Below are 25,513 nucleotides of genomic sequence, written 5' to 3'. Positions count from 1 at the left end.
TTGCTTGAAAGTCTTGTCCAAAGGGTTCTTCCTAAAATGAAGACAATCCATTGAGAAATGTACAAATAATGGCCAAAGTTAAATTCTGGCAATGGGCAACAGCAACAAGAACAACAACCAGACTGTAGCAAAAGCTCAAAATTTTTCAATGAAAAATTCAAGCTAAAAATGACTGTTGGGGCCATTGTTTTCAATAACCTCTGTACAGTATTCCAGGCACCAACAAGAACCGGAGTAGAAACAACGACATTCTATAAGCTAGCTGGATAGCTTCCTCACATAAGAAATATAAGCCCCTGCCTTGATTCCAACCCTCAGCAGTAGGGATAGCTATTTTTATGTTTATGACTGAATATGAAAGACAAACCAATATATGATTGGAAAACAGAAGAAAAACTTTGTAGCAAGTAAATGGTCACAACTTTATTGACAATATCCATTTTGCTGGTCATAGTGAAGAAACCATCAATAGGCATAATGCCATATTCTATTACATGTAACCAATTCTAATAATATCTCATATGAATACACAAGTTTAATTATTAATTTAATGACCAGACACTAAAATCATTTATTTCTCTGTCAGAGTTTGTATGTAAAATTCCTCCTAACAATGAAAATACATAAACAAGAGGGCCATGATGGCCCTGAAGTCGCTCACCTGTATATAGGCCCCCAGAGTGGGGCCAGTTTAAACCCCAGGGCTTTTAAAAATTAACAAACTTGGTAGACACCCATTACAAGATGTTTCATGCTAAACAGCTAAGGTCTTGCTCGTTGAGATTTAAAAAAAAAAGATTTTTTAAGTTTTAACTATACACAAATAGTTCAAAGCAATGACACCCCTAGGACGGGGCCAGTTATGCCCCCAGGGCTTTTTTTTAACAAACATTGAAGACACTTACTATAAGATGTTTCATGCTTAATATCTAAACACTAGCTATTTGGTTTTATTCAAAGAAGATTTTTAAGTTTTTGCTATACACATATAAGGAAAATCAATGTCCCCCGGGGCAGGGCCAATTTTGAGCCTAGGGCTTTTATTTGAACAATCTTTGAAGACACTAACTGGAAGATGTTTCATGCTTAATATCTTAACTCTAGCTATTTGGGTTTTTTCAAAGAAGATTTTTTAAGTTTTTGCTATACACATAAATAAAATCAATGACCCTTGGGCAGGGCCAATTTTGACCCCAGGGCTCTTATTTGAACAAATTTGATAGACACCCATTAGAACATGTTTCATGCTAAATATCTTAGCTCTAGCTATTTGGGTTCTTAAAAAGAAGATTTTATAAGTTTTTACTATATGCATATAGGGAAAATCAATGACCCCTGGGGCGGGGCCAATTTTGACCCCAGGGCTTATATTTGAACAAACTTGATAGACACTCATTAGAACATGGTTCTTGCTAAATATCTTAGCTCTAGCTCTTTGAGTTCTTTAAAAGAAGATTTTTTAAGTTTATACTATATGCATATAGGGAAAAACAATGACCCCGGGGCGGGTCCAATTTTGACCCCAGGGCTTTTATTTGAACAAACTTGATAGACACTCACTAGAAGACGTTTTATGCCAAATATCTAACCTCTACCTCTTTGGGTTTTTTAAAAGAAGATATTTTAAGTTTTTTCTATCGGTTGCCATGGCAACAAGAGTTCTGCATGGAATTAAATTCTTTGAACAATTTTTAAAGGTGACCACCAAAGGAACAATCCTGTGAAGTTTGGATAAAATTGGCTCAGCGGTTTATGAGGGGATGTCATTTAAAGTTAAAGTTTACAGACGCCGGATGGCCGGACGAAAAGCGATCACAAAAGCTCACCCTGTCACTTTGTGACAGGTGAGCTAAAAATCTCTTGTTCGATTTATTGCTAAAATCACAATTATTTCTTGGTTAACTGATGGAATAAGACATTATTTCAGGCACATTAAGCAAGAAGAAACATTGTAGAAACATCTATCTTGTGTAAGCTACCTGAATATCTTCCTTACATTAAGGAATCTAAACTCACTGATGGAATTATGGAATTAAAATTCACAACGGTGAGGGGCTAGGAGTTCGACGTCAACATCTTTATCATCTGAAATATATTTCACTCATTTAACTCATTTATCTGACCAAAAAAGACAGATTGGTGGTGTTTCATACGACAACAAATAATCACAAGTAGAGTGTAGTTTCAGCATTTATTTGTTTTCTAAATCTACTCTAATATATATATTAACTCTGATAGTTGTTTACCAATACAATGATAGCAGTGTACAGATTTCATCTTTCATAGACCATGATAAACAAAAACACTTGTCTAAATGTAAAAACTACAAAATATTAACAAACTAGTATTAAAAAGCAACAGTAACTAACATAATGTACACAAGTGTATAATTATAATATAAAAAAAAAACTCTCTCATTAAGTTTTGATATGAAAATGTTGACTCAAAAAAAATGTGAATTCTTTTTTCATAAGTTTAAATAACATTTCAAAAACAGATATGAAATGATTTTATGTGGAATTTGATCCCACCCTTTGAGTATAGAACAGTTCACAACGAAAGAATATTCATGATATTCATATTTGTCATTCTGTTGTTATCTTCCTTTGAAATATTAACATTAAATGCAAATTTATTAGTTTTTAAAAAGATTTTAAAGAGAAAGGTAAGTTATGAATGAGGTATATGAATAAAAAGATTTGTTATAAGGACAAGGGTATACTAATGTAAAATCATGGGCAAAATATGAGACAATGCTATTTCATATCTATATAATTAGGCACAGACTAGTTTCCATTGTGTCCCTTAAAATGATATAAACCATTTCACTTAATTTAAAGGGTATAAAGCTATATCTTATAAAAAATGATCCGCCTCATGACAAAACCAACATAATGTGTTTGCAACCAGCATGAATCCAGACCAGCCTGCGCATCCGCCCAGTCTGATCAGGATCCATGCTGTTCGCTTACAAACCCTATAACAAGTTGAGAAATTGATAGCGAACAGCATGGATCCTGATCAGACTACGCGGATGCGCAAGCTGGTCTGGATCCATGCTGGACGCAAACACACTATGTTGGTTTTGTCACGGCGCGGCTCAAAACATTTTTTTTAAATCAACAACAGTTAAATCATATTGGTTCCATAACGTTACAGTCAATTATCAAGAGTTGTAATACAGAAAGTCTCTGTTATTTATTACAAATAAATTTTGCATGTAAACAGAACAAAAATGAACAAAATATATTACCCTCGTAGTTTAAATAGGGTTTTGTAAGTTTAGCAAAGTTTAGCAATGATTTTGTGCATGCAACATTCGCTTTAAAGGCAATATACTACAATATATATTTCATGCAAGCATTTTGAAAGTATTACTTTTAAAAATTCAAACAATAAGTTTTACAGCATATATATTATATAGCTTTATACACTTTAAAACATATGGTGAAATTGTATTCATTTTGAATATCATTTATTTAAAAAAAAAAAACTAAGGAAGAAAAAAAATGTGCAAGTTCACTGAAAGAATCCATTCTTAAATTTACTTAAAAGCTGCAACATTTTCAAATCAAAAGCTTGCCATAAAATCGCGGCCATGTTTTTAACACTGTAAGTAAATGTACAACTATAACATATATATATATATACTGGCAAAAACACAACGAAGAGTAAAATTTTAAATACGCAGTAAAAATATGTACCATACAATATATATTAAATGGAGTCACCAACAATATAACATTGAATAAAAGAGTACGAAATCGTTCATAAATTGACATCAAAAATTTGTTTCCTTCCTTTTTTTTATAAGAAAGATTCTTAATCAGTTGTAATTAACTCAAATCTATGACAATCTTTACTGTTATTATGAAATATCCATTAATACCAATATTTTTAACAATTTTCAATGTAAAATTTTAAAAATAACAATAACTAAATATCATAACCATCCATAATGCTATTAAGAAACAGTAGTTAATAACCAAGACTGAAAACAATCTGTAATGTTATTATGAAACAGTGACTGTTATTAATAACCAAATATCATACCCAGCAGTAATATTATTGGAACAGTTATAAATAACCAGATTTCATAACCATTATGTAGTGTTATATGGCACAGTCATAATTAACCTAATATTATAACCATTTTGTAATGTTCATATTATACAGTTATAATCAACCAAATATCATAACCATTTTGTAATGTTATTATGATACAGTTATAAATAACCAAGCATCGTAACCATATGTAGTGTTATTATTCAGAAACTGGTTATATAACGCTATGAGTGTCGTTTCACTTGACAGTTATGTTTTTATACTGAAATTACGGGGGGAAGTCATTGCAGTCAGCTATTTTTACATGGCGCATTGTGTCACACACATTAAAAAGTGCATCAATAGCGCATGTTTATTTGATTTCATCCTATAATGTTTACCTGCCTGCAAAGTTTTTATACGATCAATTAAAACAAACATTTTTTAAACATGTTGTAAGAAAGAAGTAACATTGAAATGTAAGTTAATAATACTAAGGTTGCAACCTTAACAATGTTAAATAAAGCCAGATTTTTATCGTAATTATCTTAATTTATCAAGCCAAAACTATAATACTGACACAATGATTCAACAATAACACAAAAGTAGCCAATTAAAAATGATCTTTATGTAAGGTAAGGGATTATCACATGTTCATTTTAATAAAAAGTCATCATTAAGTTCTTTTTTCTTTTTTGTTTATCTTTTATACTGATTTCTTAAATATAAACTGTTTCTAGAAAATGGAAAAAAATGAAAACAGAGTTAGAGTTAAGAAAATGTTCTTATGTATCTAGGGCTTGAACTTCAATAAAATAAACTAAACTGATGATAAACTGTTAATCTGTAAAAATTTAAAAATACTTATGTAAACACAAATTATTTGAACATTTTCCTACAGTAAAGAAAAAAGAATGCCATCAAAAAAGATTCTACCATGTCTGCATTAAACTAGTACGGAACCAGAGTGATGTGCCAATAATGAAATAAGAATTACGCATCCATGATATACTCTTTAAAACCACGTTAATTAACATTAAGCCACATATAAACTTAAACGACATTTTTTTTTAAATTTCAGTTCTAAAAAAATTGAGTACATAAATCATCTTAAGTGTGAAACACTGTTAGTACAAAATGAATTTTGGTAAAAATATCACTCATATGTGATTATGCCTGGTTTTTTTGTTGTGTATCACTTATCTAATTGGGAAGCATCGATTTTTTTGGGGGAATTAAAAAGAGAGAAATTGTGAAAATTGCTGTTTATTTTTCATTGGGAACAGTGCCGTTTTCAGGTATAAGTTGTATAAGCAAAGAAACAACATTGATCACAAACGATCACACATGGATTTTTAGCTTTAACGTCTTAAGACTTCACACACATTTATCTTAATAAAGAGATAATATTAAAATGTGCACAATTTTTCTAGGACAATATTAACAGAAATAAATGTAAATAAACAATCTTTCCTTATAATTAAATCCCACAAATATTATCAACAAAGTTGTAAGTATTATTTTTATAGTAGTTATTCCGTACAAAATAGCTAATCTAAATAAGTCCACAGTAAAACAGATAAATCCCAAAAGTTTGGAAAATACAAGCTTAATATTGTGTAGGATAAGCCACACTTAAATTCCAATTGTTCCTGGAACAAACCAGTATTGAGCAATGCGTGTAAAGTTTCTTGCTCAAGAAAACGACTCCCCACTCCCCCCTGACAGAGTTTAAACCCATGCGCTTACAATGATTAGAAATGATTGGGGTAAATTTATATATATGTAACAAACTTTGGTAAATGTAATAGTAACTTTGTAGGAGTGAGCATTATTTAATTCATAAAGGTTCACATGTTTTGGTCACAAAATATATAACACAGGTGGTCATTAGCACAAGAATGATTGTACTTTTGCAGTATTGATTTCATTTAAATCCTTTTTTTTATAACCCTTTAACCTAACCCTTTAACCTATAGCTTTCGTAATAATAGACTTAACCATTACCACTCAAAATATTTTATTCTTTCAAAATAGACTAAACCATTTATCATTTTGAGGGAAAATTTTCAAAGTAAGAAATGACTGAATTATTACAGCAAAGAGTGCAGATCACGACTGGACGGCATGGGAGTGCCAGCTGATCTTGGTTTGCATTGGTTGCGCGGGTAGAACCAGGTGCTGCCAGCAGGCTTAAGATTGAGTAACACGATAGTCGACAGTTTTAAATTTCAACCATTACGGGCTCATTATACAAATTTTAGACAGGTTAAGATTTGAAAACAAAACAATAGTTCTGCTTTGTTCAAAACCCATTATAGAAAATAAAAAGAGTTGCTTATAATAAATAAATACAATGTATATGATAATCTATATCCATGAGATGCTATATAACATTTTGTTCTAAATCTGTACAGTGACCAAAAATATATATCTACAAAAAGAATAAAATGGGTTATAATTTTACAAAATAATTAAAAAAAACAACAACAACAACAAATAATCAGTAAAATGTGTACATAAAATAATTGATCATATGGCATCTGAATCGTAAACTTTGGTTAAAACGTTCACACACAAAAAGATAAAACAACATTAATAAGCAGCATCAATAAATGACTGATGTTAAAATTTGAGCGGCGTCATGACAAAACCAACGTAATGCGTTTGCAACCAGCATGGATCCAGACCAGCCTGCGCATCCGCGCAGTCTGATCAGGATCCATGCTGTTCGCTTACAAAACCTATAACAAGTAGAGAAACTGATAGCGAACAGCATGGATCCTGATCAGACTGCATGGATGCGCAGGCTGGTCTGGATCCATGCTGGTCGCAAACCCACTATGTTGGTTTTGTCATGGCACGGCTCAAATGTATAAAAGATCACAACAAATATTACATAATTTATACCATTTTTATACCATTAAAAAAAATCAATGTAAAAATTGCATGCCATTAAAAAACTTTGGGTTAGAAAAGTTGTGGTATACACACTATACAATGCCAGGCATTTTTTTTTGATATGCAAAAATAAAATTTATTTACATACAAAGTGATTTTTGTTTTCAATAATTTCATTATTGAAAGATTTCATCTTCAGGATTTTCAAATCTAGAAATTAAAATCCCATATTTTTAAGCCATTGTCACAAACACAATAATTCATTAGTGACAGCCATTTAGTAATTTAAGATTATTATAAAAATTACAAAAAAAAACAAAAAAAAAACCACAACTATAGCGTTTTACAAATTATGAAATTATATGCAGCAGGAACGAATGTTTTGGAATAGCAAGCGATTAACCTTTGCCACCAGTACAGGGCCAGACACAACTGTGCAATCTAACAAGACTCTATACTCTTTTAGACCACAGCTTTTTTTATATAATGATGGTTTCCTTTTATTTATAATTTGCAATGAAAGTTGTACTCATTAATTTTTAATTCATGCATGTAGTACTTTCAAATGCATTTATACTTGCAGGTATTGAAAAACAAAACACCCTCTTAATCTTAAGAAATCAAGTGTTTGGTGTTCTTTAAAACCTATTTTAGTTCAGATGATTTTCTTCTTCTGTACTTTCACCTTTAATTTGTACTTGCCACAGTCACGACCTAGGCTTTTACATAATTTACTATACCTTAGGAAGTAGCAAAATGAACAAAGTGAAATCTAACGGTCCCCATACAGTCATTGCTGCGAGCTTTAAAAAATCCCAACCCACTCAGATCTTTAACAATGTAAATTTCATTTTGACTTCTATTCAGAATATAGACCCTTTTCTTTGTTATCAAAAAAAGTAAATTACAACCGTTACTTTCATAAAGTAAATGTACAACAAATCATGGTCAAAACTAAATAATAAGCCTATAATACATATATATAAAACTTAACTTTGATTCTGTAACTTAATGACAAAGAAGTATATATAGTACATTTATATCAACCAATGATATTGCTTTTTTTTCACACAAAAAAAACTTAACAAATGCTTCCATCTAACTGATTTCTGTCTTTGTATATACATGTACAATATCAAAATGATTCGATATTCTTCAATAAGAACAGATGAAGATGTATGTAAATGGTAATGAAGTAACAAAAATGTTAAACAACGTTGTCTTCCTTTTTTGCTACATGACTAATGTAATAATATGTTTACAATTAAAACACAATTTTTGCTGAAACATTATTTGATACTTAACTACAGTCTAACAGTTACAACAATTCTAAAAATACTTGTTCATCATATTATACAACACGGAACTATGGTGTCTGTACGGGTCCTGCAACTGTGCGTCTGGAGCCGTCATGTTCGGTCTAGGAACCGGAACCAGATCACGCTGAGGATTTACACTATCGGATGAGTGCGCGAGCTTCGCAGAAGCTGCTGTGTAGTTTTTATCGTTCATGTTCATAAATGGATATGGTGTGTTTTGAGTATAGAAGCTACGATGGGGGTAATCTCGACCAAACACTGAATGTTGAGAAGGTACACCAGGTAAAAATGGATTATTTGTATTGTCTGTTATATGCTGAGAATGATACATAGGATCACGAGAATAAAACTTTTCAAAGTTAAATGAACTGTTCATTCCAAACATCTCAGAAGCACTTGAAGTTGGAGGTAGAGATCGAAAATCGGTAACAGCCGTCGACGGTTGGCGGTACCGTTCATCAAGAGATTTCTGTGAGGAGCTATGAGCACTCCTTGTGTAGTCAACCGGAAGTGATGGACCTGCTTGGTAACCATGACTACTAAGATAACTACCAAGGTCAAAACGATCAAATTGGAAAGTGTCATGGGGAATTTCTGGACGCTGAGAATGAGCCGATGACAATGTTGAAAACATATTTCTTTCCGCAGCTGCACGAGATGGATCAAACATGAAATCTCTGCCGGGAAGATAAGCGTCTTTGCCAAACAGGGATGAAGAAGCAGACCCAGCCTGTTGCTGTAAATATGTAGGATGACCCCAATGTGGTGGCCGGACATCTTGACCTGTCCATGAGCTGTGAAATGGATTTCTCGACATAGAGCCTGTAACTCCAGCTGCAGCTCCTGAAAACATTTCCTCTCTACCAGGTACATGCCTAAGCAAAGGAGAAGAACTGTTATTGTGTGGAAGCGGCCCTTCCGCTATACGATGAAGATTTTGAAGATTACGATCATATGACGCAGATGTCATTCTCTGACGCTGAAGCATAGCTTCACTTTCAGGAAATCTCATAAAACTTGGACTTGTGATAGGTGGACTTGGAGCCTTACTTTGTTCTGGCTGACGTAAAATTGTATCTCTTGATGGAACTGATGAACTGTAGGGATCTAAAGGATTACCGGTATATTGGGGATCAAAAGATGGCACACTTGGAATTCTTTCTGATGAACGATTATGAACACTTTCGACACTACGGGGCTGGTACATTTCTGGAGCACGCTCCGGAGATATCAGGTCAATTCTTTTGTGCGATAAATCAGCAGGCGGTGATTGCATCTGTATGCTTCCCTCTGTCTGATTGGATGTTAATGAAGATGGCACACCACTATCACTTCGTGGAGCTTCAACAATTTTATCCTGAGATTTTGGGTTTTCGTCTATACTACTCATCCTATTAATCTGACCTTCAGACTGATTACACTGGATCTCTTCAAAAAATCTTCCAACATAATCTTTGTCTACTTCAGGCATTGAACTTTCATCAGTATTTTCTTCATTTGTTTGTCCCTGAACTGGATTTTTCATAATACGGTCACCAGTTTGATGTTCAATGCTTCGAGATTCATGATATTCTTGATTTGCAGATGGGGTAGGGGGTACACTGTTATGGGATGGCGTATGAGGAACACTACTATGATGAGAAAGTGGATTCTCGTGCTCATTATTAACAGAGTCATTTCTGGTATAAGGATTTACTGACCCAGGAGTACCCACACTATGTGGCACCATGTCTTTTGGTGTAGAAGTATCTACAGAGTTTACATATTCACTAGTTTTAACACTATCATCAATTTCTCGTGAACTTTCAAAATCTCTAGAAATCTCTCTTGATATTTCCCGAGAGGATTCGAAATCTCTCAATGGTTCATTACTCATGGCCGAGCCATTGAAATCTTCATTTTCTGGTCCGGATTCAATATCCCCATCCTCACTGTCATACATTGGAGGTGGTCTTGGAGCAGGTGGGGGTTTCAAATCTTCATCAAAGTCAGAACCTATATCACTACTTTCACTATCACTCTTTTTCTCTTCTGTTTTACTCTCGTTAACAACATTTTTTATCATAAAAGCACTATTTTCTTCATTATCACTTTTATTTTCTTCACTTTCAGGTTTATTCTCATCCTGTAAGTTTTCATGATCATGCACCATTTCATTTGTGTCAGGCATACTGTCTTTGGTACTGTCACCAAACAATTCATTACTTTCAACTTCACTATAATTTATTGTAGCATCACCATTTTCAGGAACTATTACCTGATCACTCTTCTCTTCAGTTTCCTTTACAACTTTTTTCTTCCTTCCTCGCTTCTTTGGAACCTTCTCTTCTTGTTTTTCATCTTTAACTTTCTTCTTGGGTGGTCTTCCTTTACGCTTTGGTGGAGGAGGTGCATCTTCATCGTCATCATCATCGTCGTCGTCATCATCATTTCTATTTTTCTCCTCCTTTTTTGCCTTTGGTGATCTTCCTCTACCACGCTTACCATGTTTTATTTTCTCAGGTTTTTCTTTGGTTTCCTTACTCTTTTCATCCTTACTTTTTTCAACTTTATCCTTTTCCTCAATTTCTTTCTTTTGTTTTTCTACTTCACTTTTTTTCTTACGTCCACGTTTCTTAGGAACCTTGACTTCTTCAGGCTCTGTTTTTTCAGGTTTTGGTTTTGGTTTCGGTCCTGGTTTCTTCCGGATTTTCTGTGGTTTTTCAGGTTCATCAACTTCATCTTTCTCTTTATCATCTTTGGAAGATTTTTTGATATCGGGCAGAAGGTTGGCATCAACAGGGGGTAGTGGAGGCTTGTCTTTGTCATATTCCTTCCGCAACAAACCTGGAAACATGTAAAAAATATCATTTATAAGCATGTTAATCATATACATCAAAAGAACATCCATGATTTTTCATTAAAATTTAATGATGATTGATTATTCATTAAATGTACAATTTTAGTTTTCATGGGCAATCCATCCACAGGTTGCAATCGTGATCTCACGTTAGCACTGATCATTAACGTAATTGTGGTTTTAATTTTTTTTGTAGATTTTTTTTTTTTTTTGCTATTAACTTAATTTAAGAACAAAGTCTTCATTCATCATAACATAAATCAGGACATACAACATATACACACTAACTTCGTGATGCAATGGTTTCAGACAGATACAATTTTTTACAATTAAATACAACAATTTAAAATTCTTGTTTCAAAACTTTTTGTTTTCTTGTGTTTATAATCTAGTATGTTTTCAATGCTAAATCTTTATATATCATTCTTATATAATCCTTAGATCATTAAAAGTATCAACACAGAGAAACTGGTATCACTGTTAAAAAGACAATTATCCTAGTCATTTATTATGAAGTCCTTATCATAGCTCTTTTGGGAAAAAAGTACCTAGGCCAGTTTGGTTAAATTTGCATCATAAAATTGCTTAATTGGGAAAAACATTTAGTACCATTTGAAACCTTTCAGGCACTTTTAGGGCAGTATTTGAATTGTACGACAATGTTATTTCTAACCAATACAAATAACAATCAAAGCAAAACATAACAATAGTATTTGAAGATAAAATGTGAGAAAATATAGTATTAAGTAAGTAAGGACTTTATTTAACGAGGCTTACACATTCGGTTTCCCGATCTTCCATGTGGGCCTCAGAATATAAATATCTGTTCGTTAGGTACAGGAATGAATGTCAATTTCTTTCTTTTTTCATATTGGGAATTTCAGTTTTCAGAATTCTTTTTTTAATTTTGGGAAAAAATAAGCATACTTGCCATTGGGAATGGGTCTGATATTCTGACCCATGGTGACACTGGGAAAAAGCCAGAGTACCAAAAATCAATTCAATACTAGACTGATTAATAGTTTGCCAATCTACCTAAGTCAATGTGTTTGAATCCTGTTAAATATTCAGTTATATTGGACAAAAAATAATTTCAAACACTAATGAAGGAAAAGAATGATCAATAAAATTAAACCTTCAGAACACTCCCTGGAACAGGAAGCTATAAACATTACTTTAAAGTGTCTGCCTACATTAAAACAGTTATTTTTAAACTTATACTATCAAACATCAGTCTTTTACAGATTCAACAAAATGTCCTATCATTATTGACTTTTCTATATTTATACATTTATGTAGAAATGAAAAAATACTTCATATACCACCAGCAAACCATATAAATAATCAAATAACTGGCCAATTTCTACAAAGTTTATAATAATACAGAACGATAAAATGACAAACCTATGCCAAAGAAAACCTAAAAACATTCACACAGATTGGAAACTTGTCAGTCAAGGACATTATTTATAATTTTATCGATTTTATCACAATTACAGTTCAAAATTACGCTTTTTTTTCCAGACGCCACTCCTAGACTAAGATCATTATTTTTGTTTCCTCAAGACCTGTTTACATGTAAATTAATAGGCCTGACTGTATTGTCATCTGTAAAAACTTATCAAAATTATAAACACTAGCAGCAACAAGAACCATTCTCAGTGAGAGTCAACCTCTACCTTTTTTCCCTATTTTCAGTTCAAACACAACAGGGAAAGAACATTTTCAGGTGAGAGGTTTTAAAAAAAAACATCATTCTTTCCTATAAAGAATATTTTAATAATAATGGAAACTAGAGCTGCAATATCAACCCAAAAATGTTAAAACAATATTTGCCTGAAACCCACAAGATTCAGATGTCATGTCAGTGAGTTACTGAAAAGTAGTGTTGCTACAAAATCCTCATGGGGACAAGATGTTGGGATTCATAAACCCAAAGGCCTAAAGTGCTAATCTTCTTACAGATAAAGAGGGAATCCGGATATTCATTTTGTTATCAATTTTTTACAGCACCTTTCAGTGTCAGAATAGGATAACTATGGTTTCAGTCATCGTTTGTTTGTTTCTCTGGTTTTTACACCAATTTTACACATTTTAGGTCATATCTTGGTCCCATTCATTGCTTTCCTAGATACACTATAGAACTGACCCATCTTTACCAATTTCTCAGCAAGTGCCTTACTGACTTCAAATCCCACATGATTTCTGAATTGGCGGTGAAAAGACCAATGACCCTAAGACTGAATGTCCGAGATCAATTACCAATGAGAAATTTTGCTGCACTGAATTTCAGTCAAAGATTCTATTCTTTTGCAATAATAGAAATCTTAGCTGCTTTAGAAACTGTTACAATGGGAAGATAAGACTATTCATTATATCAGACTGCAAAGTCTATTTATAGTAACACCAACAACATTCCTTTCAAAGTATCCTGCATTAAAGTAGAAACAATGATGCTATCATAACTGAGACAACAAAATATCTCTACTCAAATCATTCCAATGCGCATTCTGCAGTGGAGAGTGGCTTTTTTATTCCACACTTCAAAGCCAGGGTACCCAGTGGGAGCAAATTAATATTGACTGAAAACTGCAATGACATTTTAAATACATTTTGTAGGAATAATTACTTATTGATTTTAACATTTTCTAAGACTCTTGCTGGTAGAGATTTTCAAATCTGTAGGGTAGAATCGTAATTTAAAGAGAGTAGATATGCGACAGTATCATATAACCAATTATAACTGTGAAGTAATATTAATCACCTGTTGTTGTATTTCTCCCTTTAATTATTTCATATTTGTATACCTTTATACCCAATCACTTGTTCCCATTATTTTATTAAATAATAGACCATAATTATGTGATACCGATAGTAAAAACATGAAAATTATTTTACTCCCCAGCTTAATCTGTTAAATTTCCTCAATTTAATAAAAACTGACCTTGAAACTCAATGTCATTTAAGGGTCAAGGTTTCATTTTAATAACAAAATGAAGCTCTTATGCAAACAGAAGGTACCCTAACTCTAGCTTAAACAATGGGTTTATTTCAGGTTATACGTTAAAGTCATATGCAGACAGTCGGACGGACAAACAATTATACACCTTAATTTATCAACTGATGTTAACATTAAAACAAATTGTTGTAATATTATATGATATACTAATTTTACAATAATATAGAATTATTAATGGAGTCTTCTTTTCTTGCAGATAAATGACCTACTTAACTAAACACTGATTAAAATATTTTGACTTTAACTAATGCTTAGGTTCCAATTCACCTTCCCACTATAAAATCCTTGGACAATTAATTAGTATATACAGCTAAAATTGTCTTTATCAGTCTAGAAGTTCATTTGCCAAATTCAAGGGTCTTAAATCCTGTTTAGTGAGTAACTAAACACAGGGTTGTCATGAAAACTTTATTCTGAGACAGTCTGTTTTTAATTTAAAGTGAGTATTTTTGGCTTTATCACATACAACAAAGAGTGTTTTCTAAGTTTTTAGGCACACCAAAAATGCATTTGAGACAGTCATTTGACTCATTTTGGAATACAGCCGACTCCCAATGACAACCCTGCAACATGTGGTTTGACACTCAAAATTGAGTCATCTTGCATGGCAGAATTTTACTGAGATGGGAAATTTTAAATATGGCATTCTACATTATAATATATTTTATATAATCATGGTATTGGAATCGATGAGTGTCTTTAAACTAGAGTTTGACTGTAAAATACACATAAAGTCACATATCTTGATTTTTTTTCAAACCCATTGGTGCCAGCTTTTCTGAATTATCTCCAGTCTGGCATAAATCGTTTGCAATTCAAGATCTGTTTAAAACCTCAATTCTAGACATCCAAGATGAAAGCCAAACAAAAAAACAAAAACCTCTCGTATTTAGAACTTCAGTAAAACCATACCTAAGTTGCACTTGTAGAACAAATGTGAAAGCTAATAATAAGAACCTGTTAAATCATACATCCAAAGCACATAGGTAATTACTGAGATAGTCTCTATAATGTATATTTACCGGCATTTTAACTGTATCGTTTTTGTTTTTTTTTACATATGATGAAAAGGTACAGAATTACGAAAATTCATGAAAGATACAAGAAATGTTTTCAATTAGTTGAATACATTTTGTTTAAGAATATTTTGATATATGTATAAAATTATGTATCCCTAGTGCTCAGAATTGAAAACTGATTATTCGTGCCTGATTTAAACACACTGACGCATGAATTGTTGGTCGAATATCTGACCCAAACCAAAACAATTCTTTAAAACCAACCAATTTCCATTTTCCAAAGACTCAACCCAAACACTATATGTCTTTGTGTAGTTTGAATAAAGTAGTAGTAGTTTTCTTATTTCAAAAATGTAAAATTGGTGGTGTTAAAGGTGTGTTGTCTGTAAAGGCCAAAAATTTAACCACACCGAAAATATGTGCCTGATAATTATGAAGTTTTTGTTGTTGTTATTTTAAAAAAAAGATCTCAATTTTTTTTTTTAAATTAACATTATTTTTTTATATGCCGGAACAGCAAACTTTTCATGTAAATCAATCTGTCTTTAAACTGTTACTTTTTCATAAATACTGTAACAAGTTATTTCAAACATATTAAGTTTGCTACGAAATTTTTTTTTAAAAAGGTTTAAGTTGCTGGTGTTAAAAAGGCAACAATATCACCTTGTTTTTTAATCAAACCTGTGATAAAATTTGAAATCAGCAACATTCATATATAATACATACATCAAGATCGGACATGAATACTGGGAATATCTGTAATCATAATTAAATTTAAATGCTCAATACACTCCTGTTGCTATCCAGCGATTTAAACTTGTGCTTTTAAAACAAACGTGAACTCTGTATATTGAGACCTTATCAATAAAGATAACGGCCTGTAACTATGGGTAAATTGATTATTTAAATAACTCAGCTAACAAAAAGACTGAATTTTCCATCCATTGCCGTCGACTATATTACAGGAATAATTTATAACCGACTACTTGCCAGTTATTAATTGATTATTCCTTTGCAATGTGTTTTGACTGATCAATAATATTTTGTAATGATTTTGATTACGCTTTTCAAAAATTTCTATATTTACAAAGGAACGATATGTGACATAACAAGGCGCATATCAACCGTGACATTGTGCGACAAACCTGTCCTAATTTACATGGCAATTGCAGAGCCTGAAGTCTATTCATTATGTCAATGCATGTGGTAAATGTGTAATATGGATTTTCATTCTACAGATATTGCCTAATGAAACACATCAAAGCTATTGGTATTTCTTTCTTGAAAATTAAACGCAACAACATAGAGATGTGACATATGTAGACTTCAATAATACACTAGACAAATGCCATGATCTGCTGTTATTGTTTTCAGCCGACAATCTCAAGTTACATCTCCTAGCTTAACATCCTAACAGCTTTTTCAACATATCAATACAGTAACCTACTGTATTACAATAAAATACTGCAGCCTACATCACAATAAAATCATAGCAAAAACAAAGAGATAACTTTCAAGTTGACATGAAACAAGAGCTGTCAGTAGGACAGCCTGCTTGACTATATTCAGTGCTTGGCATGGATAATGTAGAATATTCTATCTTCAAAAAGGGCTATAAATCTGTCAAAATCCATGTTAGAGTTATGGACCTTCACTGGCAGCCTATTATGCCCTGAAATAACGTGTGAAGCATTCCCTTCAATAGTTTTTTGAGATACCAACTCCCATGCAAATAATTAACCAAAGTTAAAGTGACTAGCTCTCCCTAGTCTTCAAAAAGTCCAGCTAAAAACGAAATGAGTCACAAGATTTTAGAAAAGAACACAAAACGAAAACAACTACCAGTACATGAGCTGTATCGTAACAAAATGGTACATACAAAACTGAGATTAAATAAAGGTAAAGTTACTAAAAAAAGGACAGTCCTGCACAAGTCACATCATCAATACCTAGCATCTTCTACACTTCTGATATTAAATTTTCAATATCAAATTATCAACTCATTCAAATATAACTTTTTAAATGATTCACATTTATAAGCTCCCTTTAAGGGAATCTGTGTAAAACAACCGATGTTTTCTTACATTATGAATCAAGTTCCTGACGGCAAGAGGTTTCAAGTCAACAACCTAAACCACTCGGCAAGTCTGATAAAAATATTCAAAAATACTAATATTTATAAGACTTGTGAAGCAAACTTTGTGTTATCAATTTTTATATGAATTCTTAATTTCAATACTATCAATTGATGTCATCCTCTTCACCTATAGAGACAAAAGTGATTAATTAACCTTAGCCAGCCTGCACTTCAGAGATTTCTTACAATGTTCTACAGTATTGGCAGAAAAGGCTTCAATTTTTCACCGTTATATCCAAAATTGATGATTTCAAAAAGGGAAGCCAGACAACTGTATTAGAAACAATGATTTACTATTTTAGAAATTCAGCAGGTAAAGCATTTTTCCTAACAAGGTTGATACAGCATGTGCCTTTCCCAAAATAAAGTTTAAAATTTTAAAGCAATTAAGATACTGTACCTGGCTTCATTTCATCACTCGATTCATCTTCACTCTGGAACTCGTACATATCTGTTTTCTTTACCCTCTTTACATGTTCCTTAAATTCTTGCAGATCATTGGTTGAGGTTGTTGCAGACTGACTGTTACAATGGTTTTGATTGGTCGAAACTATGGAGGCTGGACTGATGTCAGTCTCTGGATGCATGTGTTTAGTGTCTGTTTAATTTAACACTATTTTCAGAATTTTAATTCAGAGTTTTTATGTGATTTTTTCCAATGATCGTTTTTCTCTCATCTCTTCGTTTTCACAACTGTTATTTAACCACATGTGTAGGGCCTCTCTGTAGAGTCTTTTGTAAAAGAATTATCATGATTAGTGTCTTGTGACCTTCCACGGTCGTCGATTGTTCAGAAGTATTATTTAAAGAATCTGAACTTGCTGTTGCTAATTCTTCACATCGTATGTCAGCCTTACTAATACTGTCAGTTTGTCACTTCACTTTTCGATACAGAATGGCTGTTCAATGAAGATGTTTTTTGGAGATACCGAGATCATCAGGTAAAAGTTTCAGGATGTTTTTTCTTCATGTGAAACCTGATTGAGTTTTTTGTCTGCACGTGTACTCACAATGTTCGCATTTTAAGGGTTTCTCGTCGGTGTGCACGAGCAAATGGGAACTTTCAGTGAATCAGCTGTCCTGAATGCCCTTGTACATGTAATAAACGTTTGCAAAAATGGGTTCTGTTGTCTGAAAATAAAAAATAATAGAACTTTATGTTTAATACAAATGTATAATAAAAGAAATTGTATGCAAGATCAAAAATGCTTGGACCGTATTATATAAAACTTTGTTCATAAAATACAGCTTTACATCCGAGCTATCTTGAGACCATACATGCATCTTTTATCAGTTTTTAACCCATATTTTTCTTCTTCCCATTCTTTAAATCAAAGTAAAAAATTATATAATATTGTGAGACCATTCATATTCGAAGTTATGCATTTCATTTATCTATACACATGTACATGTATACATAAATATCATTCTTTTTTTATTGAAAAATTGTTAACTACTGTTTGTGTTAGTGTAAAATGTATTGTACAAATGTAGCATCCAAACCTTAAAAGTAAAGTGCATGCCCCCATGCAGATCTAAATCGTAAAATCAAATAGTCCGAAGATAAAAATCTTAGAAAATAGTTTCCTGAAGCACTATAATGAATTAATGATGGTACATCTTTTTTTTATCCTTGGTATTACAACATGTTGTTGACAACAGCTGCTTTAAGATTTAGATCACATATTGATTAGACTAAAAAATATAATTTCATATGTTCAACAAGGATATCGTTGGAAACAAATGGATGCTTCCCAATCTTTGATTAGTACACAAGTGGTAAGAAAGGTGGTAGAGGAAAAAACCTTCATGTTACTAGTTAAAAACTATGTGGAAAGTCACCCTGGCAGAGTTAATGAGTTCTTGCAGTGCAGTAGACGCAGTTATTTTCTTGGCACAGCAAAGGTTACAAACTAATATAAAATGTTAACGATCATGTAAATGTAGACTATCCTTGTCGAACAATTTCAGCTAAAATGCCATTGAAGCCTTTTGAGTCATCGCTCCAACATAGGATGACAAATATTAATGAAAGGCCATCAAAAGACATTAACTACAATTGTACATTGCATCAAAATCAATCGTTCAGAATTTTCAATGCATATGCTCATTTACTCTTGGAAGTGAAATCTTGTAATTATACGAATCGTTTTAAGATAATTTGGCCAAAATTACACAGAACTTTGAAAAAGCATTAAAAAGGCAGATCTGTACATGTATGTAAAAATCATTGAACCAGAAAAATCGACTAATAATTCTCCTCTTGATAAAGATAAGCAATAGATAAAGTTAAGGCCAATTTGCTGTGAAATAGTTCTGACAAAAAAAAAGTTAGTTAAAAAAGACATTAAAGGGAAATTTATAACTTTATGGAATATCATTTAAGATTTATCTTGAACATGCTTCTACTCACTGTATATACATGCATCTTAGTAGTGAAATTTCTAGAGATGTTTTGACGATTTTCAAGGGTTACCACATATTAGATACTGTGTAAGTCATTTAAATATGCACATTTTTTTAAGACCATTATGGACATCTTTAAGTCATAACTTCATAAGTCATAATCATATAATATAATGGTGTCAGAGCAGCATCAAAGTATTAACCTCTAAATCAATATGGAATTAAAGACTTTACTCTTTATTTGAAATTTCATTTTATTATTTTATAGCAACATCTATCAGCTTTAAAGGTTTGTTTCTGTACCCATTATCTGGTTTGTTTTCTAGAAATGTTTCTTGCTGAGTGCACCTTCAAGCATTTGAAATTTTGTCTCATTCCTTTCGTCATCAAGTGTATCCATACATATATGTCTGGCAGATAATGCAGCAATGTAAGTTACCACCTTTATACAGTGTAATTAACATTTTCAAAAAAAAATCGAAACTTAAATGATTTCTATTAATCAATATTTTGAAACTTGTTAATTAAATGGTACATGTATGTGGAGATTCCTTCGATGGATGGTGGTAAAGGTTAAGGACTTGCAATATCTTAACTAATGGACTTGCTATATTTTAACTACACTGTATTTTAAAGTTTGATTACAGTGCAGAAAAGACCAAAGTCATTAAATACATTCAAGAAAAAAATATGCATTTAATAGCGGTTTCGTCTACGATGCATAAAACATTTTCCCAGAAGAGGCACATTTACAGCAACGTATGATCTTCCTCCTCAAATAAAGTTTTTTTTTGTTTGCTTTTCAAGTTTGATTTAAACACACTTTTAGGTCATAATCTTGGTGGTCAATCCACATACATGTAACCAGCTTTTCTGGATTTCAAACCACCAATTGCCAGTTTCTCAGCAAGTGAGTGTCCAAAAATGGGTGACAAAGCAAATTATGAATTTCGGTTCCAGAAATTTTAGGGTAATGAGGCACTAAAAACTGAAAATAAACTGCATTTTGGTTACTTTGAAACTATTACATACATACATACATGTACATAATAATAGCTAAGCACCTTTAGAAACCAAAATTACATGTACAAATGAATTATAGAAAGTTGAAAGGCTATCTAATAAACTTCACTCTTACAATTACAAACTGTTTTCATAATGACAGGAGATATGTTTCACATGTATTTTCGTCATTTTTGAAAGAGTATTTTAAGCCTTTATAAAATACAATACATTTAATAAAATATATGTCAGATCTTAATCAAGGGATGGTATAACAGCCCACTGATCAAATTATAAATCAATTAAAATGTGTGCACTTGTTCCAGGACTCACGCTGGGCTATTATGTTGCTTTTCATCCAATATTGTCTGAAACTAAGCATAGTTTTACACACTGTTTGGTTTGTGTTGGGTAGGATTTCAATAAGTTGCTGCAATCATAACTTTTTCAGCAGAGTAACTTCATCTCTTTAACTTAGTAGTCCCTTTTTTCAAAAATGCATAAAATTTCTTTTGATCAATACATGTATATATGAAGGGTATTAGGTACACTCAGAAACAAAATGGTCAATAGCCCATCACACAAAATTTTGGAAGGCCAAAATGACTTGAAAATTCTTGCATTAAAAATTACGAATATGATCATGAAAATTTCTAAAAAGTTTTTTTAAACAATTTCGATAAATAATAGTGCAATAAATCGAAGTCTTAAAATTTTATGTCAAGAATCATATCTCTTTCTGGAGCATACATATTATATTATATACTGGTATTTATCTTAATTTAGACGCTAAATTTTCACCAATTTTTGTTGCAAAAATGTGTTATGTATGATCATTATTAGGGTTTAAGAATCTCACATTTTTTGCCATGAACTCGAAAAAAGTGAAATCAACTTGGAAAATATAATTTACAGCACACAAATTGTTCATGTTCATTACAAAAAAGAGTAATGTGCAAAAAACATACACCATCATCAACGACAAACAGTGTCAGTTTGTTTCATCAAGCCAAGGGGACATTTGCCGGCGGTACCCTTTGCCGGTGTAATAGACCGATAGAATACTCTTAATTTGTTTGTTTACAAATTTATGATTGAAAACCGGAATTAAAGCTTGCCTTTTAGATTACATATAAATTGCGCACTTAATTAAGCTCTGAATGCATTGTTAATTAGACACGGGTGTGACCTGAATGTGCCCGACAATGCTCTAAGTGCGCGATTTATACATTATAACCTGAAACACAAGCTTTGTTTTTGGTTTTGGTTCTTTAAATCTATGTAAACAAACTGATTATGAGAATTTCTATCGGTCTATTGCATTGGCGAGGTTCTTTTGCAATGGCAAAGTTTATCTAGAAAATCATGCATAAAATGCAGGACGAGTAGCATAGCATGCAGAACGAGTGATTGTTATTTACTTTAACCAAAAAGTGAAAGAAATAGCATTGCAAACTTTATCCTAATAACCACCTTTGAAATAGAATTAAGAAAACGACAGAAGTGTGACTGAGTCACACTTTTTCTTCAATACTAAAATTTTTATTACTTTGAAGGATCATGACTTGACTGCATTGAAATTGCCAATTTATATGAGTACTTAAGATATTTAAAGACAAAATTAATGTGATTTTAATTATCTAAAGCACAGTCCATGTATGTAAGAGCCAATTTTTGACAGTTAATATGGTTAAGAACAGAACATAGAGAATTTTTACCTTTGTGTGCATCAGTATGCCTATCAAGATGGCATTTCTTGTAAAACGCCATTTCACAGCCCTCTTCCTCACATTTGAAATTCTTTGGTGCCTTTTGATGGGTTTCGTTTAAATGTAGAGCAAGTGCCCGCGTAGACTTAAAGCTTTTCTCGCATCCTTCAATGTCACATGGAAATGGGCGGTCTGTTTGATGAGATAATAAATGAAATTTGAGACCATTTGGGGTTTTAAATGCTTTGTTACAGTCTTCTTTTTCACATTTATACGGTCTTTCTTCAGAATGCAGTTTCAAATGGCGTTTCATATTATCTTCCGTATAAAAAAGTTTGTCACATTCGGTACATTTGACATTACGTTCACCCCTTTGCTCATGTATATGCCGAACATGTTTTTTCAAATTTGCTTTATAGTTTGATTTATAATCACACTGGTCACAGCTAAACAGTTTTGGTTGGTCTGGATAATGAGAAACTACATGACACTTTAAGGAAGACTCATACTGAAACTCTTTCGAACACTCCGGACATTTAAAAGGAATTCTCCCTTGACATTCCTCCATGTGTTTCTCAAGAGGAATTTCACTACATTTAACATAGCGATTGCAATTTTTGCAAAACTTGCAATCACTTCGGTCTTTGTGTTCTTGCGCACAGTGTTCTTCTAAAATTTCGTCATTTTCAGCACGGTATTTACAGCGTTTGCACTGATAAATTCCATGAGTTCTCATATGATTTATAACAAGCACCCGTTTTGGAGCAGAGTAGTCACATTCCTCGCACTTATGAAATTTTGGTTTGGCGTTTAATTCCGGTTCCAAACCCAACTTCTCTGGTTGACATTTTCTTAAATGCCTTGTATGTCCACCTTTACTTCGAGAAACATACCCACATTCATCACATTTTATACTTTGCTCAGATTTGTTCTCAGCATGAGCTTCATCATTGTTTAACTTTTCAGCATCACCTTCATGACCTTCATTAGCCTTACGATCACTATTAATGCTGTCAAAACTTGTATCAAGATCAGAACTTTCATCTGAATCATTTGCAGCATCATCAGAATCAGAATAATCTGGAGCAACTGCATTTGAGTTTGCAAGAGTTTCGTCCATTTTATTAAGATTATTCAAATCTTTATCATTCTCTTCAATTTCAGTTTGTTTATTTTTATGAGGTGTCTGAATCTTTTTCTTTGATTTACTTTTTGCAACTTTTTCTTCACTGGCCTCTGGTCCATCTGACTTTCCAGTAATATTAGATTTTTCTGCATGAGTTTTCCTTAATTCTTCAGTCTGCCTTTTCAGTTCTGACTGAGCTTCTTCTTTCAGCAGCTGTTTTTTCGTCTTTTTCCCTTTTTTGACTTTAGTTACGATTTCTTTTGATTCTCCTTCTTTTTCATTATTGCCTTCATTTTGAATGCCTGAAAGTTTTCTTTTCCTACCAGTCTTTTTCTTAACTCCAGCTTCATCATCAATACTTTCAGTTTTAAGCTTATCTGCCTTCTTCTTTGACAAAGTTTTCTTTTTTACCTCAGATTTTACCGGGTCTGTTTCCCCTTCCACAGTTTCATTTGTTTCTGCATTACTTGATTGTTTTGCTGATTTTTTCTTTGCTTTTGGAGACTTTTTCTCCGGACTTTCTTTTGTTCCTGTGTCTTCTACAGAATTAAGCTCAGAATTTTTCACTTTCTTTTTTGACTTAATCTTTTTGTCAGGAGTTTCTTCAGAATCATGAACAATTTCACCATTAACTTCTGGACTTTTATTCAAAACTCTATTATAATTACGCTTCTTGGGCGGAGTGCTTTTCAGAGAGGAGATATCTGATGCGTCATCATCACCGATTACACTGCTGCGCTCAGACAAAATGTCACTTTGGTTATCAACAAAAACTGCCTGAATCATTTAAATTCGAACTGTCCTCTTTTTGAAACTTTTGTGGTTTTACGTTTCTTTGGTGGTGTACTTTTGGTGGACCGATCATCATCAGCAGCATCATCTTCTTCTTCAATCTAGATCTGTCCGTCGCCCGCAGCTCTGGTTTCTTCTTTGGATCTTTTATCGTCCTCATCTTGATGGAGTATTATCAATCACTTACATCTTCTGGTTAATTTGCTCATATATCATTATTTTTCAAGTGCCAAGAAACCAGGAATTCTGAAGAAAAAAAATATAAATTGTATCATATAATGAAAAAAAAATATCATATTATGATCAATACAAAATAAAGGAGAGGTATACTGCTTTCTAATGGACATTTTCCTGAATTAAAGTACATTTGAAATCAGTCTCATTTTCTAAAGTTACAGTAATCATAATGCACTACAATTGTACTGTAGAACAACATAATTCATATGGTCAAATCAGATTATTCCAGTGAAAACAGAATAATGTTCTGTTAATTATCTGGGGCTTTACTTTGAACAAATTAAAAATGTATATTAAAATAGTTCTGGTTTAACTTCATGTAGATATCAATAAACACATAAAAATAGTAGTAAAATAATTTTTTTTTTTAAGAATTAACCATCAATTATATCATACATTCAGTTTTTAAAAAAAAACAAACTAAAAAAAAAACATCTTTATTAATTGTTTAAATATATCTGTAATATTGGTGTACAGTCCATCTGAATTCCCAGGCATGCTTATCATCCAACCCCTAGTATTACCAAATATTTCTATTGTTACAGTATACAAACATGTATACTGCTAGACATTTTGTCACCTATATTTATGCAATATACAATACTTCTTAACAGGTGCATTGTGGTACTATCATAAAAGTGTGACCACATCCTTCAAATATCTTAACAGCTATTTTGCAAGTTAATTAAGTGCTAATGTAGAGTGATTTTCTTATTACAGAGAATTTACCTTTAAACAGCATCAGTTTTCTATTTCTTAGTAAATATCAAACATTGTTTTTTTATATAGATGAGAATAAATAAATGTGTTTTAAATAAAAAAAAGTATGGACTTGATCAAGAAAGGGTATCTAAATTGTATATATACTGTGCTCCTCATAGCTTCTGATGCTAGGCTTAATACCATAGAGCAGGGAAATAAAGAATGACTTCATTAAATATACTGTGTAAAAATATTTTATTT

At 32.3% G+C, this 25,513-nt stretch overlaps 1 protein-coding gene across 1 annotated transcript; it reads right to left on the bottom strand.

Moving 5' to 3' along the window:
* Nucleotides 1–2,177: 2,177 nt before the first annotated feature.
* Nucleotides 2,178–24,378, bottom strand: LOC132741807 (titin homolog). Its single transcript, XM_060730068.1, has 4 exons — nucleotides 22,405–24,378; nucleotides 18,345–18,409; nucleotides 17,679–17,880; nucleotides 2,178–11,090 (listed from the first exon to the last, which is right to left on the bottom strand). The coding sequence occupies exons 1-4, from the start codon at nucleotides 24,305–24,307 to the stop codon at nucleotides 8,275–8,277; spliced, it is 4,986 nt and encodes a 1,661-aa protein (XP_060586051.1). The 5' UTR covers nucleotides 24,308–24,378; the 3' UTR covers nucleotides 2,178–8,274.
* Between the last annotated feature and the right edge of the window lie 1,135 nt (nucleotides 24,379–25,513).

Source organism: Ruditapes philippinarum, unplaced genomic scaffold, assembly GCF_026571515.1.
Source record: "Ruditapes philippinarum isolate M1 unplaced genomic scaffold, ASM2657151v2 ctg3771_1_1_1_1, whole genome shotgun sequence".
In the NCBI taxonomy this organism is placed as follows: domain Eukaryota; kingdom Metazoa; phylum Mollusca; class Bivalvia; order Venerida; family Veneridae; genus Ruditapes; species Ruditapes philippinarum.
This window is presented reverse-complemented; position numbering and strand designations above follow the sequence as displayed.

Excerpts from the sequence above, each read along its gene's own strand:
- LOC132741807 (XM_060730068.1), bottom strand. The coding sequence starts at position 24,307 with ATGATTCAGGCAGTTTTTGTTGATAACCAAAGTGACATTTTGTCTGAG. Across the intron at positions 18,410-22,404 it reads GCATACTGATGCACACAAAG|ACAACAGAACCCATTTTTGC; the intron begins GTAAAAATTCTC and ends TTTTATTTTCAG. Across the intron at positions 11,091-17,678 it reads GAGTGATGAAATGAAGCCAG|GTTTGTTGCGGAAGGAATAT; the intron begins GTACAGTATCTT and ends ACATGTTTCCAG.